The sequence below is a fragment of the Gossypium hirsutum genome, chromosome A01 (assembly GCF_007990345.1).
Source record: "Gossypium hirsutum isolate 1008001.06 chromosome A01, Gossypium_hirsutum_v2.1, whole genome shotgun sequence".
Lineage (NCBI taxonomy): Eukaryota > Viridiplantae > Streptophyta > Magnoliopsida > Malvales > Malvaceae > Gossypium > Gossypium hirsutum.
In genome coordinates, this window is record NC_053424.1 from 118,721,756 (window position 1) to 118,741,969 (window position 20,214).

At 30.0% G+C, this 20,214-nt stretch overlaps 2 protein-coding genes across 2 annotated transcripts; one reads left to right on the top strand and one right to left on the bottom strand.

The window, feature by feature from the left end:
• Nucleotides 1-345: 345 nt before the first annotated feature.
• Nucleotides 346-3,205, top strand: LOC107958007 (expansin-A6). Its single transcript, XM_016893652.2, has 3 exons — nt 346-627; nt 702-1,020; nt 2,406-3,205. Exons 1-3 carry the CDS (start codon nt 462-464, stop codon nt 2,713-2,715), a joined length of 795 nt encoding a protein of 264 aa, XP_016749141.1. The 5' UTR covers nt 346-461; the 3' UTR covers nt 2,716-3,205.
• Nucleotides 3,206-13,770: 10,565 nt separating this feature from the next.
• On the bottom strand, nt 13,771-17,230 carry LOC107958009 (probable serine/threonine-protein kinase PBL10). Its single transcript, XM_016893653.2, has 6 exons — nt 16,808-17,230; nt 16,354-16,682; nt 15,384-15,519; nt 15,161-15,303; nt 14,946-15,069; nt 13,771-14,439 (listed from the first exon to the last, which is right to left on the bottom strand). Exons 1-6 carry the CDS (start codon nt 16,857-16,859, stop codon nt 14,108-14,110), a joined length of 1,116 nt encoding a protein of 371 aa, XP_016749142.2. The 5' UTR covers nt 16,860-17,230; the 3' UTR covers nt 13,771-14,107.
• Nucleotides 17,231-20,214: the final 2,984 nt, after the last annotated feature.

The following is a 20,214-nucleotide window of genomic DNA, read 5'->3' on the forward strand; positions in this document are numbered from 1 at the left end:
AAAATTGAAAGCCTAAGCATTTAATTAATTTATTTTAGTCTGAAATTTTTTTTCCACATTAAAAGGTGGAGTCCCTTCCAACCTTGGACCCTGAGCAACTGCACTCTCAAACAATCCTCAAGGCCGGACTTGAAAGAGTTTTATTTAATGTTATTTGAATTGGATTGAATTAATTAAGATATTAATTTGAAAAGGAATAAAAGATCGATTAATCTATGAACTGATACAAACCAATTGAATCGAACTAAAAAATTAATTAAATACTTTCTTATTAAAACATTTAATTTAAGTAGACTCCAAATTTAATAAAATATATTATTTTTTTATATTTTAAAACTTGTGAATCACTGAATTGTGATTCCCTTAGCTTCTCAATAAGTACCCTGTACTCCTCACCTTCTTCCTCACATTTCATTCGTCCCAAAAACATTTCTATTCCTCTTTTATACAAACAAAAAGCAATGGCTACCGCTGCTTCATCTTCTTCCTTTACCATGCTTCATTTAGCTTCATTAATCTCCATTTTCGCATTAACTAACGCAAGAATCCCCGGTGTTTACACCGGTGGATCCTGGGAAACTGCTCATGCCACTTTCTATGGCGGCAGTGATGCTTCTGGCACAATGGGTAAGTAATTTTATTTCATTAAACAAAAAACCCATTTTTATTCGCTTCTCAAATTTCACTATTTTTTTATTCAGGTGGTGCGTGTGGGTATGGGAATTTATACAGCCAAGGCTACGGTGTCAACACAGCGGCTCTAAGCACCGCATTGTTTAACAATGGCCTTAGTTGCGGTGCTTGTTATGAGATCAAATGTGCTAATGACCCGAGGTGGTGTCATCCTGGTAGCCCTTCTATTTTCATCACCGCCACTAATTTTTGCCCTCCTAATTTCGCTCTTCCCAGCGATAATGGTGGTTGGTGTAACCCGCCACGGCCTCATTTTGACCTTGCCATGCCTATGTTCCTCAAGATCGCTGAGTACCGTGCCGGTATTGTCCCCGTTTCTTTCCGACGGTGAGTCGCTAAAATCTCTCTCGTTTAACTCTTGCTATTTCTTAAGTTGGTTTCACTATTTCCGGTTAATTTCACTAAAAGTACTCAAACTATCCTTGAAATTTCAAATTGGTATATTTATTTTAAAAGAGGATCTACTTACACCGGGGTTAAATTAACATTATTTCGTAACTTTCCTTATTATTGATATTTTAACAAACCAACTATCGTATTTCATGTTTCATTTATATAGATTTTACATGTCAAATTTGGAGTAATTTTTTTTAACTATTTATTTTACAAAAAAAAACTTATAACCGTTAAATATATATACATATATAAACAATATTTAATATTGATATGATAACGATATCGGATCATTTTTAAAATTTCATATGAATGACAAGTAAAATATTGATTAATTCAATGGTCGGATTGTTAAAATATCAATTAGTTTTACATCGATATAAGTGGATCTCTTTTTATTTTAAAATACTCTAATTAAATTTTCAAAGAATTAATGTTCTATCAATCAGTCCAACCGTCATTTCAAATATGGTGTAAAGTAATTTAATACACATAGGTCAAATTGTAAAAACATATTTATATAGTATTATAGTTATTTTATTTAACATGTCAATCTAAAGTTCATGCAGTAGGTAGAAACATATTTACTATTTGATCCCTGTATTTTATAGGTTAAATTAACTTTAAAGGTGATGGTTATGTTAATAGGAAGACCAGATTGATACAATACTTAATTAGAAACATTTTAAAATTTAAAGAAAATGGTGCAATTAACCCCTTTTTTTCTTGTATGCTTGTCAAAAAGCAAGTTTTTATGACTTTTTCCCGTCACTTTATTGGGAATGCAAATAGGGGGCTCAAAGGAATCGCCCTTTTTCTCGACGTAGGATTAGACTATAAGAATCCATCCATAATTTAATGTCGTTTACCCATTTTTAACCAACGGTTTTGCGGTGATCCATAATATGACCAAGCCGCCCTTGTCTTTAAAGCTTACCTTGATTCCCGTAGAAAAGCGCTCAAAGGCAGAAATGTAAATTTCATGGGACTAAAAGACAAAATCTACGTCATCTCCCGCCGTGGCTTCGGTCACTCGCCGAAGGGTCTTAAAATTTTGGGTTAATTTCATCATACGTCCTACTAAATTTAATGAGATTTTTTTTTCTTTTGCTTTTTAAACACATAAAGTCCAAACTGTCCATACAATTCATGCATACATGTTTATAGTCAAGTCCATCTGTTTTAAATACGATAAACAGTTGGATTGACGGAAGGATTGAAATTTAGAGATTGATTTAAAATTTGAGTGATGGTTTGAGGATGTTTAATGAAATTAATCCAAAAACTTTCTTACCCTTTATTTTAATTTTCTTTTACAGAGTGCCGTGCCGAAAGCAAGGGGGAATACGATTCACTATCAACGGTTTCCGTTACTTCAACTTGGTTTTAATCACCAACGTGGCGGGTGCAGGGGATATCGTGAAGGTGAGCATTAAAGGAACCAATACCGGTTGGACCAGCATGAGCCGGAACTGGGGTCAAAACTGGCAATCTAACGTCGTTTTAGTCGGCCAAGCGCTGTCGTTTCGTGTCAAAGGCAGTGACAAACGAACTTCCACCTCTTGGAACGTGGCACCGACTAACTGGCAGTTTGGTCAAACCTTCACTGGAAAGAATTTCCGTTATTAAATAACAGACCCGTCACAGACTGCTACCCTATCCTTTTCTCCCTTTTTTTCTTTTTAATCTTTTGTTCCCTGCCCTTCAATTGTCCTTCATTTTCCCGGGAAAATCTGAAGCGGCGGTAAAAGTTAAGGTTGAGGTAAAAACTGTGGGTTTTTACCTTTTTGTTAGGATTTTACAGTGATAGATACAAAAGTGATTAAAGTGAATTTATGTGTGGTAATTTTTGTTTTTTTCCTAAGCTTAGGCCTTGGGGGTAAGGCAATGTTTCTTTTTAGTTTTTGTTTTGTCATTGAGTTGGGTGGTAATAGTAAAAATTGCAGCGAGCGGTAAAAAAGTCGTAAAAGGGAGCTGAAGCGGCTTAAAATGTAGCCCGCACCTCTTTGGTCATGTAGTAATTTTACATTTTTACTGTTACTATGATACTGTAGTTTTCTACTATATAAATAAATGTATTGCATAGTTTTTACTATAATAAATGTGACTTTTGTTCCAATTTCAATACTTCATATCGAATATTTGAGTTGTCAATTTCGATTTGATTCTGAAAATTCAGTTCAATTAATCAGAATTTAATATTAAGATAAATTCGAAAACGATTAAATTTAACTTAAAATAATTCAAAATTGGAATGATCAAATCTAAAATAACTAAAACCCGAAACAAATTTGAATACAAAATTATTAAATCCTAAAACAATTAGATAATTAAAATGACCTAAACCTAATATGATTTGAGGAAAACACAAAATAATTAGACTTGATATGACTTGAACTTGAAACTAACTTAAAAATTTGAAATGATTCGAAAATGTTAAAACTCGAATCAGCTCAATCAAGATTGATCTGGTCCAAAACCAATCTAGTCTATCCAATCTATAGATCTAATGTTTTGAATGGTGCAAAAAAACCATGTTAGGGCCACACAATGACTCTAGTGATTCTCAATAGCACGAGATCGTTATTTTTCTTCCACTAAGGGTGAGTTTAGTTCAGTTTGATTGAGTTTTTTAAATTTTACAAACCATTTATGATTATTTAGTTTCATTCTGTTTTTATTTTTAGGGTTTAGGGTTTAGAGTCTAATTAGCGTAAAGTTTTTATAGACTATAGCACCTCCCCAACCCTTAAATAATAAAATAATGCGTTTTAACACACTCGAATTCACATCCTACTACACTGACAATAATATTGATGTCAATTGGACTAAAACTCAATCCACATTATTATCTTGTATCATCTCAAATGAATAAAAAATCTCTTAAAACATTCATTCATTCATTCTTTTTTGGGGGGTTCAAATTCTTGAACTTTCTTTCAAGTTCTCAACTTGTTCATAGAATTGATGTCTTTCAATCTCTATGATGTAATATCATGCCAAAAGAAAATCTCTATGATGTAATAGAAGAGCATTTGTTTTGTTTTGTCCGATGGCAATTTGCAAGTGATTTACAAAGTGGGCCTTTTCTGATGGGGCATCAAATTCCAGTTCTAGAAAGTGAAAAAAAAAAAAGAGCCCATTTCAACCATTATCTTCGTTTGTGTTAATTTAATTTTTGGTCCCTGAACTTACCAATTAATTCCATTTTGATAAAATTTTCTCAATTTAGTCCTTAAGTTTGAATTTCATTAAAGTGCGATGACATGATAATCTAAGATTGTGCCACATTATTGCCTAAAACTTTAAAAAAAATTGTAATTTTTTTTTTAAATTGAGTGATGAGATGATGCACTTTCATAATGCAATATCATCATACATTAACATAATCTCAATTCAAGGATCAATTTGTGAAAAAAAATTGTCAAAAAATCCAAGTATTAAATGAATCTAGTTGTACAAATTCCATGTAAATAACTAATATACCTCAATTCCATACATAAATACATGTTTATGCACAAATATAAAATTTTAAATTATTCATTAGATTAAATAACTTAATTTAATGATTATATTTTATTTTTAAAGAAATATCAAAATTTTGTATCAATATGTACAAATCGATATCAGTACCCCAAAATTTCAATTGAAATAGAACTTAGATGAATATAAGTTGAATTGATTGAGATACACATAAATTTTAATTTGATACCAATTACGACATTAAAGGAAAAAAAGTTACAAAATCAATGAAATGATTTGCTAGAGTTGTGTGACTCGTCACTTGTTAAAGAAATAAAATAGAGAGGCAAAATAGGGGATCATGCCGCACAAGTTGAATCCGTATAGGATTATACTTCTTCTATCGGACATTGATTATAACAGGATTCACTCACCATCAGTAAACTGTAGCGTATAGGACTATACTCCTCTTGTATAGTGTGTTTTTCAACATAGTGAATTTCTTCTTCTCTAGCCATGATTTTTTTTTATAAAAGTTTTTCACGTAAAATCGGTATATTCTTATTTTTATTTCTTATTACTTTGCGATCATTCCTCGATGCTGATTACAACAGGTTTCACTTACCATCACTAAACTGTAACTATGTACTAACATCCCAATCTTTTCACCCAACTCTAGTGATTAGTGACTAAAAGATGATTTTCTTTTTGAAATATCTTATTTTCACATAAAAGGGTATCTCTTTAACTTTTTTAAAAAATAAAGATAACTTTTTTATGTAAAAAATTGACATTCAATTTATTTAAAGTGAATAGTAGTGTATGTCCTTTTAGGTAAGCAATAGGCCGGTGGAGATAGGCCATTGTTAAGATTCCAATCTTTGAAAATATTGGTATAACTAGTACCAAGTCAAAGAAAAAAATTTAGGGAGATCGAAATTATATTGTAATTTTTACGATAGTAAAAATATAATTTCATCATTTTAATAATCTATATTTTTATAATTTTTAAGGGATTAAATTAATTTTTTATCATTTCAAGAGAGCCAAAGCATAATTTTATCTTTATTAATTTAAATTTTTAAAATTTTTAAAGGGTCTAAATGTAAAAATTTTATTTTAGAGGGATTAAGGCCTTGCCAGCCCCTCTAGCTACGCCGTTGGGTAGAACCCTTATTCAATAAGTTACTAGTTAATGTTATTACATGAGTGATGAATGCGAATATATTTTTTTGTATGAAATTTTATATATGTTCGAATATGTATTAGGTAGTTAAAGATAAATACCTTTTACGAAAAATAAAAATACAGGGTCAATTTATTATTTTAATCATTCTATAATATTTAAATTAGGATTTAACATTATACTCTAATTTGGCATAGTTTGACATTTTTGCTTTCATTATATCATTGTTTAGTTCAAATTGTTAACTATTCCAATTAAAATGTTGACATAGGTTTTTTTGGCTTAATATAATATTTGGTACTTAAATTTGATACTTTTTTTCTAATTTGGTACCTAAACCTTTTTTGTATCTGAACTTGACATTTTTTTCTAATTTGGTACTTAAATTTTTTTGGACCCAATTTGGTACCTGAACTTGGCATTTTATCCTAATTTGGAATCTAAGCTTTTTTTGTTTTAGGTTCAATTTAGTACCTAAATTTATTAAATGTTATACAAATTACGCAGAACACTAACGGTGTTTTTTTTTGTTAGGCTACAAAAATATTGTCACTATTAGAGGAAATTCATGTTAAAAGTATGTATTAAGCTATGCTAAACGAATTAATATTAAATAAGAAAAAATATATTTTTTAAAACCCCAAATTAAAAAAAGTTCATTGTTTTCAATAAATTAATTAATTAATTAATTAATTAAAAGTAAAAATAATTGAACATATAAAATACAAAAAAATATCATATCATCTGTCACATGTCGGTCATACATTGATTATTTTTGCTACTTCATAAAAAAATAACATTGTTAGTATAGTGGAGTAATTTGTAAAACATTTGACAAGTACCAAATCGAACAAAAAAAGAATTAGGTACCAAATTAGGAAAAAAGAGTCAATTTTAGATACCAAATTGGACCCCCAAAAAGTTTAGGCACCAACTTAAGAAAAAGTATCAAGTTGAGGTACCAAATTAGGACAAAGTGTCAAGTTGAGGTACCAAATGTTATATTAAGCCTTTTTTTAATAACATCCTTTCTAACACATAAAAATTGAAAGGGTGTTTTTAAGAAAAATGCATATCGGTAATTTAAGTGGAATAGTTAATAGTGTTAACTATTTGAACTAATTTATGGCATTATAAAAGTAGAAGAACTAAATTATATTAAATTAAATTACAAAAATAAATCCTAAATTTAAGTATAATTTAAGGATCAAATCCATAATTTCACCAAATTAATATATTATATCATCAATAAGAGAGGGTAAGAAGAAAAACTAAAAAAAAAAATCTTGTGAAAAATGCAATAGGTGGAATGAGAAAGGACTCAATGAAATAGGGATATTATCAATTTCCAATAGTTTTATGCCACATCAGTAATTTTATCCTAAATTTCAGAATTTTAATTAGGATTTGATTTTTTTCAGGTTAAAAATGCTGATATGGCATAAAACTATTGGAAAATTGATACAGATGATGTGGCGTCCCTGTTTCATAAAATCCTTTCCCTAGGTGGAACAAATGGATGCTTCATACTTGCCCCTTTACAATCTATAATAGGTTCAATCCTCTTTAAACGATGCCATTGGATTATGCTATCCTTTTTTTTTTACATATGATTTTCCTTATAGCCAAAATATCTACATTTGAAGCTTATTCGTGAAGTCAAAATTTTTCACTGACAACGTATCAAAAAACTTTATATATATACCAGAATTTATAAGTACAAATATAATACAATTACAGATACATATTCAAGAAACTATAAAATAGAATCAAACATATACAAAGCACAAATGAATGAATAATAGAATATAAAACCACCCGTGGTTATTGGGCATGATGGAACTCAATTTTAGATACTCAATGAGCCAAGACTTCAACCTTTGTCAATACTACTAAAGCCTCGCACATCTAATATATATATGGAAACAAGCACGGCCTTGGGAGTAGTTTGGGAGTATGACCGCCAAGTGTCCAAGGCTGGAAAAGGCTCAAAAATAATTTTTTTTCGTAAAGCTTTTAACGTTAAAAAATATCTTATTCGCTTAATGTAATAAAACATATTATTTTAATGAAATTACTAGTATATGTATTTATTTTATTGTATTACATTTTATAAATTTTTTAAAAAGGGCCCCAATTTATTGTTTTGCCTAGGACCCAAAAATATCAAGAACAAACCTGTATAGAAATTATCTGATACACCGTTAGTGAAGTTTTTAGACTCCACAAGTAGGGTTAAGAGGTTGGCAAATGTCATATAGGGATAGTAAAATATTTCTAAAAAGATACATGTCAATTTTTCGTTACTTGCAGAATAAAACATATACTACCAGTACACCAAATAGTAACTCATATATATATATATATACTAATTGGGGAGATTGTAGAGACAAAGAGGTGGTAATGGAAATGGAATATGTACCAAAAAGTTCATATTATCTTTTGCTTGATATTTGTGAATCCAATATAGCATTTATCACTATCATACTTTGCATGCAAGGTTAAAACCAATGGAGAATTGGCAAAGTTCTACAAATTTGCGTTGGAGAATTGCCATAGAATAGAATATATGTAATACCCCATACCCGTACCTGAGACCGGGATAGGATACGAGGCATTACCGAGATTTTCAGAATAATTTCAATTAATTTATATTATTTAGTATTCATTTTCATTTTCATGTAACATTCTTTTCATATATTCAATTTAAAATATCATATAAAATGCGATACAATACTTAAATTTTCATATTTACATGCTCATGCAGGATATACGAACCTACCTGACTAAATTGCAGAAATACCAAGATTTAGGGGCATATTGGTAATTTACCATATTCCCAAATTTCACCCAATCTTAAATTGATAATTTCATTCAATTTATTAATTTAGATAATAAAACAATTCATTCCCTTCAATTTAGTCATTTTCGATATGATAAAGTTTTACTTTTATTCAATTTAGTCCTTGAGCCAAAAACATACAAATTAGCCATGCTAGCTGAATATTCATACATATTTTTCCTACTCCTCCTCTCTATTCCACATCCTTAGTATAAACAACTCACTTGTAGGTAACATTATCCATAATTTTCACTATCTACTTATGTGAATATTCAAGCTGTCCATCTATGTCATAGTCACTAAATTATTTTTATCTTGAGCTACAGAACTCCAAATTAAGATCCTCTAATTTTCCCTGAAACTAGACTCATATACCTTTTTACCATAAAAATTTCATAATTTTTGGTTGGGCCAATTAATACAGTTTATTCATTAAAGTCTCCCCTGTTCTGCTGTCTGACAGTTCCGACCCTTCTTCACTAAAAATTAATTATCTTCTTGTACAGGATTCGAATGATGTCCTCGTTTGTTTCTCTTGAAAATAGACTCATTTAGGATTCTAAACATATAAATTTAAGCCCCTAATTATTTTTATCCAAATTTTTTATGATTTTCCAAAGTCAGAACAGGGGAACTCGAAAACATTCTGACCTTGTCTCACAAAAGTTATTTTATCTCATGATTTACAATTCCATTGCTTACATAATTTCTTTTATAAGAAACTAAACTCAATAAGCTTTAATTTCATATTTTATTCATCCTCTAATTCGATTTCTATAATTTTTAGTGATTTTTCAAAGTTAGACTACTGCTACTGTCTAAAACAGTTTTAGTGCAAAATGTTGATTTCTATTTTGCCCCAAATTTCACAATTCATACAATTCAGTCCTTGCTCAATTAACCCCTCAATTAAGATAATTTTCTCAATTAACACTTTTTCTAGACATTATAAGTTATTTCATAACTATTGAAATTCAGAATTTCCATATGAAACTCTAACTTCAAACTCTTTTACAATTAGGTCCCAAACATTCACTTTCTATTCAATTCTTTCAATAAAATCAGCATATAAATAATTTAAAGCTCTAATTCCATGCCAAATCATCATATACTTCCAGCACATATTCATAGCAACTTTCAATTTCTTTCATAGAATCAAAAATTAATGAATTCAACAAGTGGACCTAGTTGTAAAAGTCACAAAAACATAAAAATTTCAAGGAGAAAGCAAGAATTAAACTTACATGAAGCTAGAGTATGAAAACCAGCTTGAACCGTCCTCCATGGCTGTTTTTCAGCTGATGAATATGAAGAGAAATGAAGAGAATTCTAGATATTCCAATTTAGTCCCATTTTTATTTAGCCAATTTTGGCAATTTTCCAATTTTGCCCTTATTTCATCCATTTCCTGATTTTTCTCAGCTATTGCCGCCCAAAATATCTCCTTTAGGATTATTTTCACTTTAGGTCCTTCCTGATTTGACAATTGAGCTATTTAATCCTTCTAGCAACCTTTACACCCTTTTCAATTTAGTCCTTTTTATTTAATTAACCACCCAAACGTCAAAATTTTCTGACTAAATTTTAATATTACCTCACCAACACTCTATAAATATTTCTAAAAATATTTCTGGCTCGATTTATGAAGTCGAGGTCTCGATACCTCATTCTCGACCCAATTTACCTAATTAATTCTTTTAAATCACCAAATTCACTAATTCAAAAATGCTTTTATATTCGCATTTGACTCATAGGTATTAATTTATTAAATTTTTAACTCACCCGTCGGATTTAGTGATCTCAAATCTCTATTCCCAATACCACTAAAAATTAGGCTGTTACAATATAATATTTTGCTTGTTGAATACAAATTTGCAAAAAAGATTGGCCAAAAAGAAAAAGATTGTATTTTGATGAAATGGAAGTAAATTACTTTAAAGTTTGAAAATGACCCCTTTTTTTAAGAGAGAAAATAGAAAAATTGTGTGGATAAAATCAACTTGAATTCGATCTGTTCGTGAGTTTTATGTATGTTGCATTTAAAATTATGATTGAGTTAGTATCACGAGGTAATTAAATATTAACTCAATTGAAAAAAAATACAAATAAGCCAAAAATTTAAAAATAAAAGTAATGATAATAACATCGTGTATGACCATTTGTCTTTGTTGAATACTCGATCTTTAAATTGAGAGAAAATTTTTTTTTTATATATTTTTATTATGTAAGTTTTCTGTCAATTAATTATTATTCTTGGAAATTCTTCAAGAACTCCAATGTTATTTGATACATTAATATCATCAATAATAACAATAACTTATATACATGAATACATTAATTTATTAATGCATACGAACAAACTTATATACACATTTAAAGATTTTACCGGGAACTCAAGTAAATCCTCTAGATGCAAATAAATAACTTTATTTAGTGCTAGACTATTAAATTCATTTCAAATTAATCATTTTTCATAATCGTTCTGATGCAAAAAATTTACATTACAAGTCAATTTCATATCTTATGACTCGATTCTTTTATGTTGTAATAATAACTTGTACCCCAATGACTTTACACATTCCAAGTGCTTGGACTCGTGTCTATTTATTTTGGCAAACCGTTTCTATCTCAATATTTTCAAGTATATTTTCATTTAATATTCTTACTTTTTCGTAAATTGAAGTGCTCTATGTATAGTATCGTTGTCAACAATTATTTTCTTTTTCGGGTATATCATTTTTGGTTGTGACATAATTGATTAAGATATCTCATTATATTCATAATTTCAAGTATTTAAACTTTTCTTGAGATTTTATCAAATAATATGTCTTGGATCTCTTTACGAATATCTGCCTCCATTAACATATGACCACCTTCGATATTTGCTACTTTTTTCCAAGACAACTTTCATTTTATGGAACCAATTGGTCCATCATGTTTCTAACATGCTCTAGACTTATTTCTCTATCACATTGTCCTTGTAAGACACAGTCACTTGGAGAATTTTAGTTGGTGTATGTTAGTTATTATATATAATCCTTTAATGTCGTCGCCAAATATCTGTGGAAAATAATTTTATCTTTTAAATTTTTTATGCACACGGTATTAATGAGGATCACAAATATTGACGACACAATTATAATTATTTATCCAATAATTTATTGTCTCAAAGCTGAGAAAATTTGCAACATTATCCTTTAAATATCTAACATCCTTTTCCATGAGCACCTATCTTAATGCATTATGATGAAATATAAAATAGACATCGGACATCCAAATATTCTTATATGAAATCTATTAGCTCTAACATTCAAACTTTAGGCAACCCCTCTCCTCTCCTTTTAAATCACGACAAAAAAAATCCAAAAAAAAATCTTAAAAGATAAGGTTAAAGTACTTAGGAGGTCCTTGTATTTTGGGGATTGAATGAAATTACTCCATCTATTATTAAATAGATCAATTTAATCCTTATAGTAAAAAGAATCAAATAAGCTCAAATTGTAACAGAGTTAATATTTATTATATAAAAAATATATTAAAAATTATTTTTTCAATTGTAGTTCAATTCCAAACTAAAGATTCATTTACAGAACCATAAAAACTTTAAAAATATGAACTCTATGAAACAGTAAATGTTAACTATATTCCAATTTGACCTTATTTGATTCTTTTTAATAGTGTTGGACCAAATTGATCCATTTAATAGTAGAGAGGCTAATTTGATTTTAGAGGGACCTCTCAAGTACATTCACCTTACAAATAAAATAATCCACTTGTTGATCCAAAGAAAGATGTGCTTTATAAGTAAATTGACCCCTAAACTATACTTCAATTTCTATATTGGTCCTTAATGTTTTTATTTGGTTAGAAATGATTCCTTAAACTATCAATTTTGTCATATTTTACCCAAAAAGTGTACAACTTCCTATATGAATGTATCATATGTCGTGTTATTATTAATTGATATTGTTTTTGGGTTAAATTGAAATAACATTTGATAGTTTTTAGTTGAAAAACTTTAAAGACTAATTTGGAATTAGGGTATAATTTAAAGGTCAATTTACTAATAAAACCAAATTGAAAATCAAACAGTTATTTGACCAGGTCTTATAATGGGAACACAAATACTAATCAAAGAATTGATTGAGAGACATAGATGTTATCCTCACACACGTTTTCGCTTTTTATTTTATATACTTTTCTACGAGCAATGACTCAAATTAATTATTTTCATAAAAAATTGAATAAAATATTAACTTAAAATAGAAGGTTAAATTAGTTATTCTCACAAATCGATTAAATTGACAGTTAAATTGTTTTTTTTTTATTTTTAAAATATTTTTATGATTTTTAATAATTTTTACGTGGTTAAAAGTAAAGGTGTTTATGGGTCGGGCTGAGCTTAAACATACTTTATGTTTTTCAAATCCAACCTAGCTCGAAATATGCGCTTAAAATTTTACCTAAATCTGTCCATATTTGTAAAAGACTAACACAAACTCATTTTAGGCAAAAAAATATTTATTTTATTTTATTTTATTTTAATATTTAATGATTTTATACATTTTTTATTTATTAAATTTTTTTATATAGTAATCTTAATATTATTTTAATGTTTACGTTAGAGTAGTATTATATATTTAGTATAAATTTATTTTTTTAATGTATTCTACATTACATAATATATAAAAATAATATAATATAAAATTTTATAAACTTAAAAATGGGTCAAGCTGGACTTGAGCCTTCAATGTTCAAGTTCGAGCTCGACTCATATTTTAAACCAGCCTAAGCCATTTTTTGCTTAAGCCATTTTTTGGGCCTAATGTTTTTGTCAAAACACTCTCAAATTTTGATGGACCTTCGGACCTGGGTGGGTAGCCCGACCCACGAACAAGTCTAAATAAAAGGACAGGTGCACAAGACCGTTATCCCTCAACATTAAAATTTTTTGATTTAGTCCTTCTAAATTTATAAGTTAATATATGGTGAAATTATAATTCGTCTCTCAAAAATAGTAAAATTTTAATCTAATCTTTTTAAAAACGATAAAAATATAAATCAATACGACAATGAAATTATATTTTACCCTTAGAAAAAATTGACTTTCCCCTTGATTTTTTACTAATAATTTTTTAATTCAATACTATAAAATATATTTGTAACTTATTTATGAACATAATTTCAATGTATATATACTAAAATATCAAATCAACATATACATATGTATACACACACATGCAGCTCACTAATCTATGGACAGGGTCCAATATGTGCTTAATTACATTACATACAAAGCATTTTCCATATAAAACTGAACATATATTCTTCACTTTTTCAATCATTATGGTATGATATGTATACTAAAAACCAGCAAATTTTCATGCATGCTCTCATATCCTCGCGCTTAAATTCGAAAAACCGTTCTCGTGGATGTTCAAATCAGTAACGATATCACTGCTGCATCGAAAGATTTTCATTTACACACGAGGCGGCAAAGGCAAAGGGTATAGTGGTTGGTTCACCGGCGTTTACATGGCGTTTCCTGGTGTACCTCCTGGCTCCTGAAGCTGCTCGAGCCTTTTTACGACCTCATCCATGCTTGGCCTTGATTTGGGTTCTTTGGCTAAGCAATGAAGCGCAAGGTTAGCCGCCTTTTGGACTCTGTTCAATGAATATTGGCCCCGGAGACGGGTATCGAGCACGCGGAATATTCTACGTTTGTTGGTCAGGTAAGGTTTTGCCCATTCTACTAGATTGTGTTCACCAGACGGCTTGTTCTTGTCGATAGCTCGTCGGCCACATATTATTTCTAGAAGAACAACTCCAAAGCTGTATATGTCGCTCTTGGCAGTCAAATGACCTTTACAATAGAAAAAAAAATGTTGATATCGATTTCGATACTCGAGTATATGATATGTCATCTCAATTCATATGATTTACTAACAAATAGCTAAGCACAATGAGAACCAAATAGCTACGTATGCTATTTTACTCGGACTCTTTTTCTAGAGTACCTGTACCCGACATATACGTAGACAATGGATATGAAAGATATGACCCTCTGAGAACTCTGCAAATACCCATATCCGATATATACTCATATCTGACACTCACATTAAGGGCAAAATTAGAAAATCACTTTAGGGGGTCAGAAATGAATCTTAAATTTTTGGGTAGCCAAAGTGCATATTTACCATTAAACTATCTTGTAGTCAATCTTACCATTCTGGCCCCCTTGTCTATGCCCCTGACTAACACCCGAGTTTGAGTAATATAGGTAGACAGAGTGTGCAGGTCGAAAACAAAATCGCACCGGATTAACGTGTATAAAGTATTTACAAAAGAAAACAGAGCAGGGAGCAATACCTGTGGCTAGATACTCAGGGGCGGCATAACCGTGGGTTCCCATGACCCTAGTAGAAACATGGCTCCTATCACCAGTTGGTCCATCCCTAGCTAACCCGAAATCTGAGAGTTTTGCATTGTAATCCTGTGAATATCGAATATAGCAACAATATATATAGCAGCACATAAGTAGAATGAATAAAATTCCAATATTTTCAACATGCTAAGCTACGTACCGAATCAAGCAAGATATTTGACGTTTTGAAATCGCGGTATATGACTTGTGTTTCGGCATTGTGAAGAAAGGCTAATCCTTTGGCAGCATCGAGTGCGACCTTCATCCGTACACCCCAAGAAAGCGGCTGAAAGTGTGATCCTCCTGTTTCGAAATTAAAAGCAAACAAAACATTAGATTGCAGACATTTATATGAATGTTTTCATCAACAAAATGAAACTCACTTCTGAATAAATGATTTTCCATGCTACCCCGTGGCATGAACTCGTAAACGAGAAGCCGATGCTCCTCTTCTAAACAGTAACCAATCAATTTCACAAGGTTAGGGTGATATAATTGTCCAAGATAGTTGATTTCAGCCTGTATTACCAAAATATACCAGAAAATCAAATGATGTTCTCATCATCATCATTTCACCATATCTAAAACATTTTAACCAAATAGACCAAAGTACCATAGAGATCCCTATACTAGGAGTCAAATTGCATTTGTCCTCTTTACTTAAAAGCTAGCCAAATTAATCTTTGCATGTTATATAAAAAAGCAAATTGATCCTTTTATTAAAAGTTGAGCCCCATACGTCAGCATGAGCTACAGTGGCACTGTCTGATTACTCTGTCAACCATGCCAAATTTTAACAATACAAATAGATGGAATTTTAATAGAAAAGACCAATTTACTTTTTTATCTAACATATAACGACTAATTTGTCCATTTTTAGTGAAAGAGACAATACAATTCGACTCCTAATACAAGCGACTCTATGATACTTTCACCCCAAAATGAGGTAAAAGTACCATGAAAATCTCTCTACTAAGAGCCAGATTGCATTTTGTCCTCTCTACTAGAAAACGAGCAAATTAATCTTTATACTAAAAATGAGCAAATTAATCTTTATACGTTAGATTAAAGAGTAATTTCATCTATTTTCACCATTAAAAAGTGATCCCTATAGGTCAACACGAGGTACAAGAGACATATCACGTGTTACTTTCTGATTATTCCATCAGCTATTCCAATTTTTAACCGTAAAAATCAATTTGCTCTTTGATCTCATATTCAGAGGCTAATTGATCTACAAAATATAATCTGACTTCTACCACAAAAGCCTCCAAGGCACTTTTAGCTAAATAGACTGCTTTGATATATACATATATTAGTATACATATATACACATATATGTACGGTACTAACCAGCCATTCCTTGTGACCTTGGACACCATCTTGATTGAGCCTCTTAACAGCAATAAGAGTACCAGAACCAGGCTTGGTAGCTGTAAGTGAATGTTCATCAACCCATCCTTTGTAAACAGAACCAAATCCACCTTCTCCTAATACACTATCTGGTCTGAAATTTCTGGTAGATGCCCTAAGCTCAATGAAAGTGAAACTCTTTAAATTTGAAGATTGCAAAATTTCACCTTCACTCCTTGAAGGTTGATGTGGTATCGTACAAGCTGAAGAAACCTTACTGCTTGATCCACTCAAATTTTTATCATTTCTGGCCTCACTACTTGAATTAACTACAAACAATTGTAAATTTCACATTACAAACATAGGAAATATGCATGCAATGCAAAGATCAATCCTTTAATGAACAAAAACAAAAAGTTCAAAGCTGTAACCAAATTACATTCATTCAGCTCACCTGTGGTTGAAGAACAGATAGACTTTATTTGATTGCTCCAACAAGCTCCCATCAAAACAGAAGGAGAAAAAACCCAAATCTTTGTCTCAAAACAACCCAGAAAAAGGGGGGGGACAATAAAAAAAACTCAACTTGCTTATTCAGAAAGAACAAAGCTTGGTGGTGACTGGGGTTGCAAGATACTCTTTTTTTTTTTTTTTTCAAATTTGGGAAGATGGGTTTAGCTTAGGAATAAGAGGAGAATTAATAAAAATATCAGCAAAGCCAAAAAAGAAAAATAAAAAAAATGGTTTCTTTCTTCCATTATGAACTGTTGCTTTTTTAAGGCTTAGCCAACCAAAATTTGTACATGGTTGAAGGCTTCTTTTCCATAAAATTAGAAGACATTTTCTTCTTGATTTGATTATTCTCAAATGATTAGTCAACTCCACTATTTTATAACTCGTTTTAAAGACACCGTTGTCTTCGCCGCTTGATTTACTTTAGAGATTATTGTCGTTGTGTTGTGTTTTGCTTTTTTGAATTTTCTCTTTTTCTTTTCATAAAATTAAATTGGGTAAATTTTTAAAATAGTCATTTTTATTTGCCTCATATTACATTTTAGTCACTCATGTTTGAAATGTTACGTTTTAATCACTTACGTAATTGTTTTGTTACGAAATAATCACTTTACGGTTAAGATATGTTACCTCCCAAACGACAATACAATTAAAATGAGTTTAAAATGCCAACGTGGATGTCCAGTTAGGATGAGAAAAGTTAATTTTTTTATTAAAATAGAATACAAAATTTACCTTAAAACCCAAATCATTCACGTAGGAGATCCCAAAATTTTGTATTTTATTTCATAAAAAAATTTTAACTTTTCTCATCCAATTGGATATCTATGTTGGCATTTAAAACCCATTTTCATTACCACATCGAACTGTCATTTGGGAGGTAACAGATCTTAATAGCAAAGTGACCATTTTGTAACAAAATAATAACATAATTGACTAAAATGTAACCTAAGACAAACAAATGTGATTATTATGGTAGTTTACTGAATTAAATTTTTAATTTTCGAGTTTAAAATATAATTTTTTTATTAATTTGATTAAAGGGCTCAAAAGATTTAAATTAAGTTGTTAATTTTAGAGACGTGTCAAAAATGAAAACTTTTTTCCTTAGACTAAAAAGATAAAAAAAAGGCTGAAATTAAAAATATGAATATTAAGTTTTGAATATGTGTTAAATGTAATTATTTTTATTTCGAATTTGAAACATGTTAGATTTGCGAGTGTTTATCAACTAAAATATTATTGTTTCCCTCGTTGTCCTTTTTCAAGTATTAAACTTAAAAAAAAAATTATTGACAAATGATTAGAAAAAGTGGGAGTAGATTAACGAGTGTATTTTGATCAAGTTCAAATTCTGGAGTTGTTATTGTTAAGAGTGATTTATTTAAATACCACTTTTGGTCTAAACAAAATTAGACTTGGATTTTAAAATGGATAACCCTCTCCTCATTTATAGCCATTTTTACCATTCGAGTGGTGGCATTAGGGTCGACTATCGGCCACTCACCCACCACAACCCTCCCCTCTTTCTTACTTCTCCATCCCTTTCTCTTCTCCTCATTCCTTTTCCCTTATCCTCTTTTTTGCTTTTCTTTTAGTTGTCTCTTCCACCAATGTTGAAACTATTAGCACGCTTTTGACAACAATATCACCTCTTTCCGCACCGATCATTAACTCACCATCAACCTTTCTTCTCTTATACATTTTTGCTCTCCACACCAACCTAAACTTTTGACCCCCTTCATTTCCCCCTTTCTTTCTTCTTTCTCAGGTCGATAGACAATTGACATCGATATTTGTGTCAATGTATTAATAACAAATCATGATACATGTATTAATTTTGAGTTGTATAATGTATTAATTTTGCTTGAGTTAATAACAAATCATGATACATGTATGGATAGAGTGATGGTTATGAAATTAAATTCACCAAAGCTATTATTTCTCAAGCCTAGAATATTTTCCAACTTGCAAGCATTCTTGAACGGTTCTAGGTATTTCTAGGTCGAGTTATCTACTTTTAGATCAAATAGTTGTCTTTTAGGTACATATCAATTTTAAAAATGTCAAAACAAATTTGGGGCTCTAAGTTATGATTATTTTAGTGAAGCCTGAGCCAGCAGAATTTTCTATAAAAGCTCAAAATGAAACACACAATCTTTTAAACTCTAACTTGATATTGGATATTTTTGAAGTTGAATTTATGGTATATTATGAGTCAAATTATGTATTATACTTATTATAAATAGGTTTACTAATAACATCATGCTTAGTACATTTAGAATCGTATGATTTAGTTCATGAGTCGGATTGGACCAAGCCTAAATATAATAGTAACATACATTATATTTGCTTAAGTCTGGCCCGACTTAAAATATGGGTTTAAAATTTTCTCCAAACCCGTCCATATTTACAAAAGATTAACCCAAACCCATTTTAGGTCCGTCCATATTATTTTTATTTTTTTAAAAAAGATTTATATTGTATTGTTTTAATATTTAATAATTTTATACATTTTTTATTTATTGAAAATTTTTATATAGTTATCTTAATATTATTTTAATGTTTACATTAGAGTAATATTATATATTTAGTATATATTTATTTTTTTAATGTGTCCTAAATGATATAATATATAAAATAACATAATATAAAATATTATAAACTTAAAAACGAGTCGAGTCAAGTCAGGCTCGATCCTTAAATGTTTAAGCCTGAACTCGACTCATATTTTAAACGGGTCTAAAATTTTTTGCCCAAACCTTTTTTTCGGACCTAATTTTTTTATCTAGACTCTTTCAAATTTCGAGCCGATCTTTGACCTAGATAAGTAACCTATGAACAAATCTAATTCGTAAATAAAGGGTTGATTAAATATGGATGTTAAAATCCAGACATCCTAAGGCATTAGGTCATCTATCTTGTCGTTCATCATCATTCATCCATCTTCAATAATTTGGTTCTTTCATTCCATATAATTCATCCTGCCCCAGGCTTAGTTGTTCTAAATATAAATTTAATGTTTGTGTATTATAAATTATATAATATATCATAAATTTAGGAAATAGGTTCAGTCTAGTTTAAGCTTTAAATGTTTAAACTCGATCCTAACTCATATTTTAAACGTGTCTATTTTTTTCTCAAACTGATTTTTAAGTCTATTTTTTTACTCAACTCTCTCAATTTTAAGCGGGCCATTAAGTTTGGGTAGATCACTCGACTATTAAATACATTTAGTTTTGAATCATGTCATCTAAGTGCCAAATAGGTAGCAGAAGGGAAATTTTTTATTAGGATTGAGAAAACCGACTAAACTGAACCAATTTGTTTAGTCAAATTCAGTTTGGG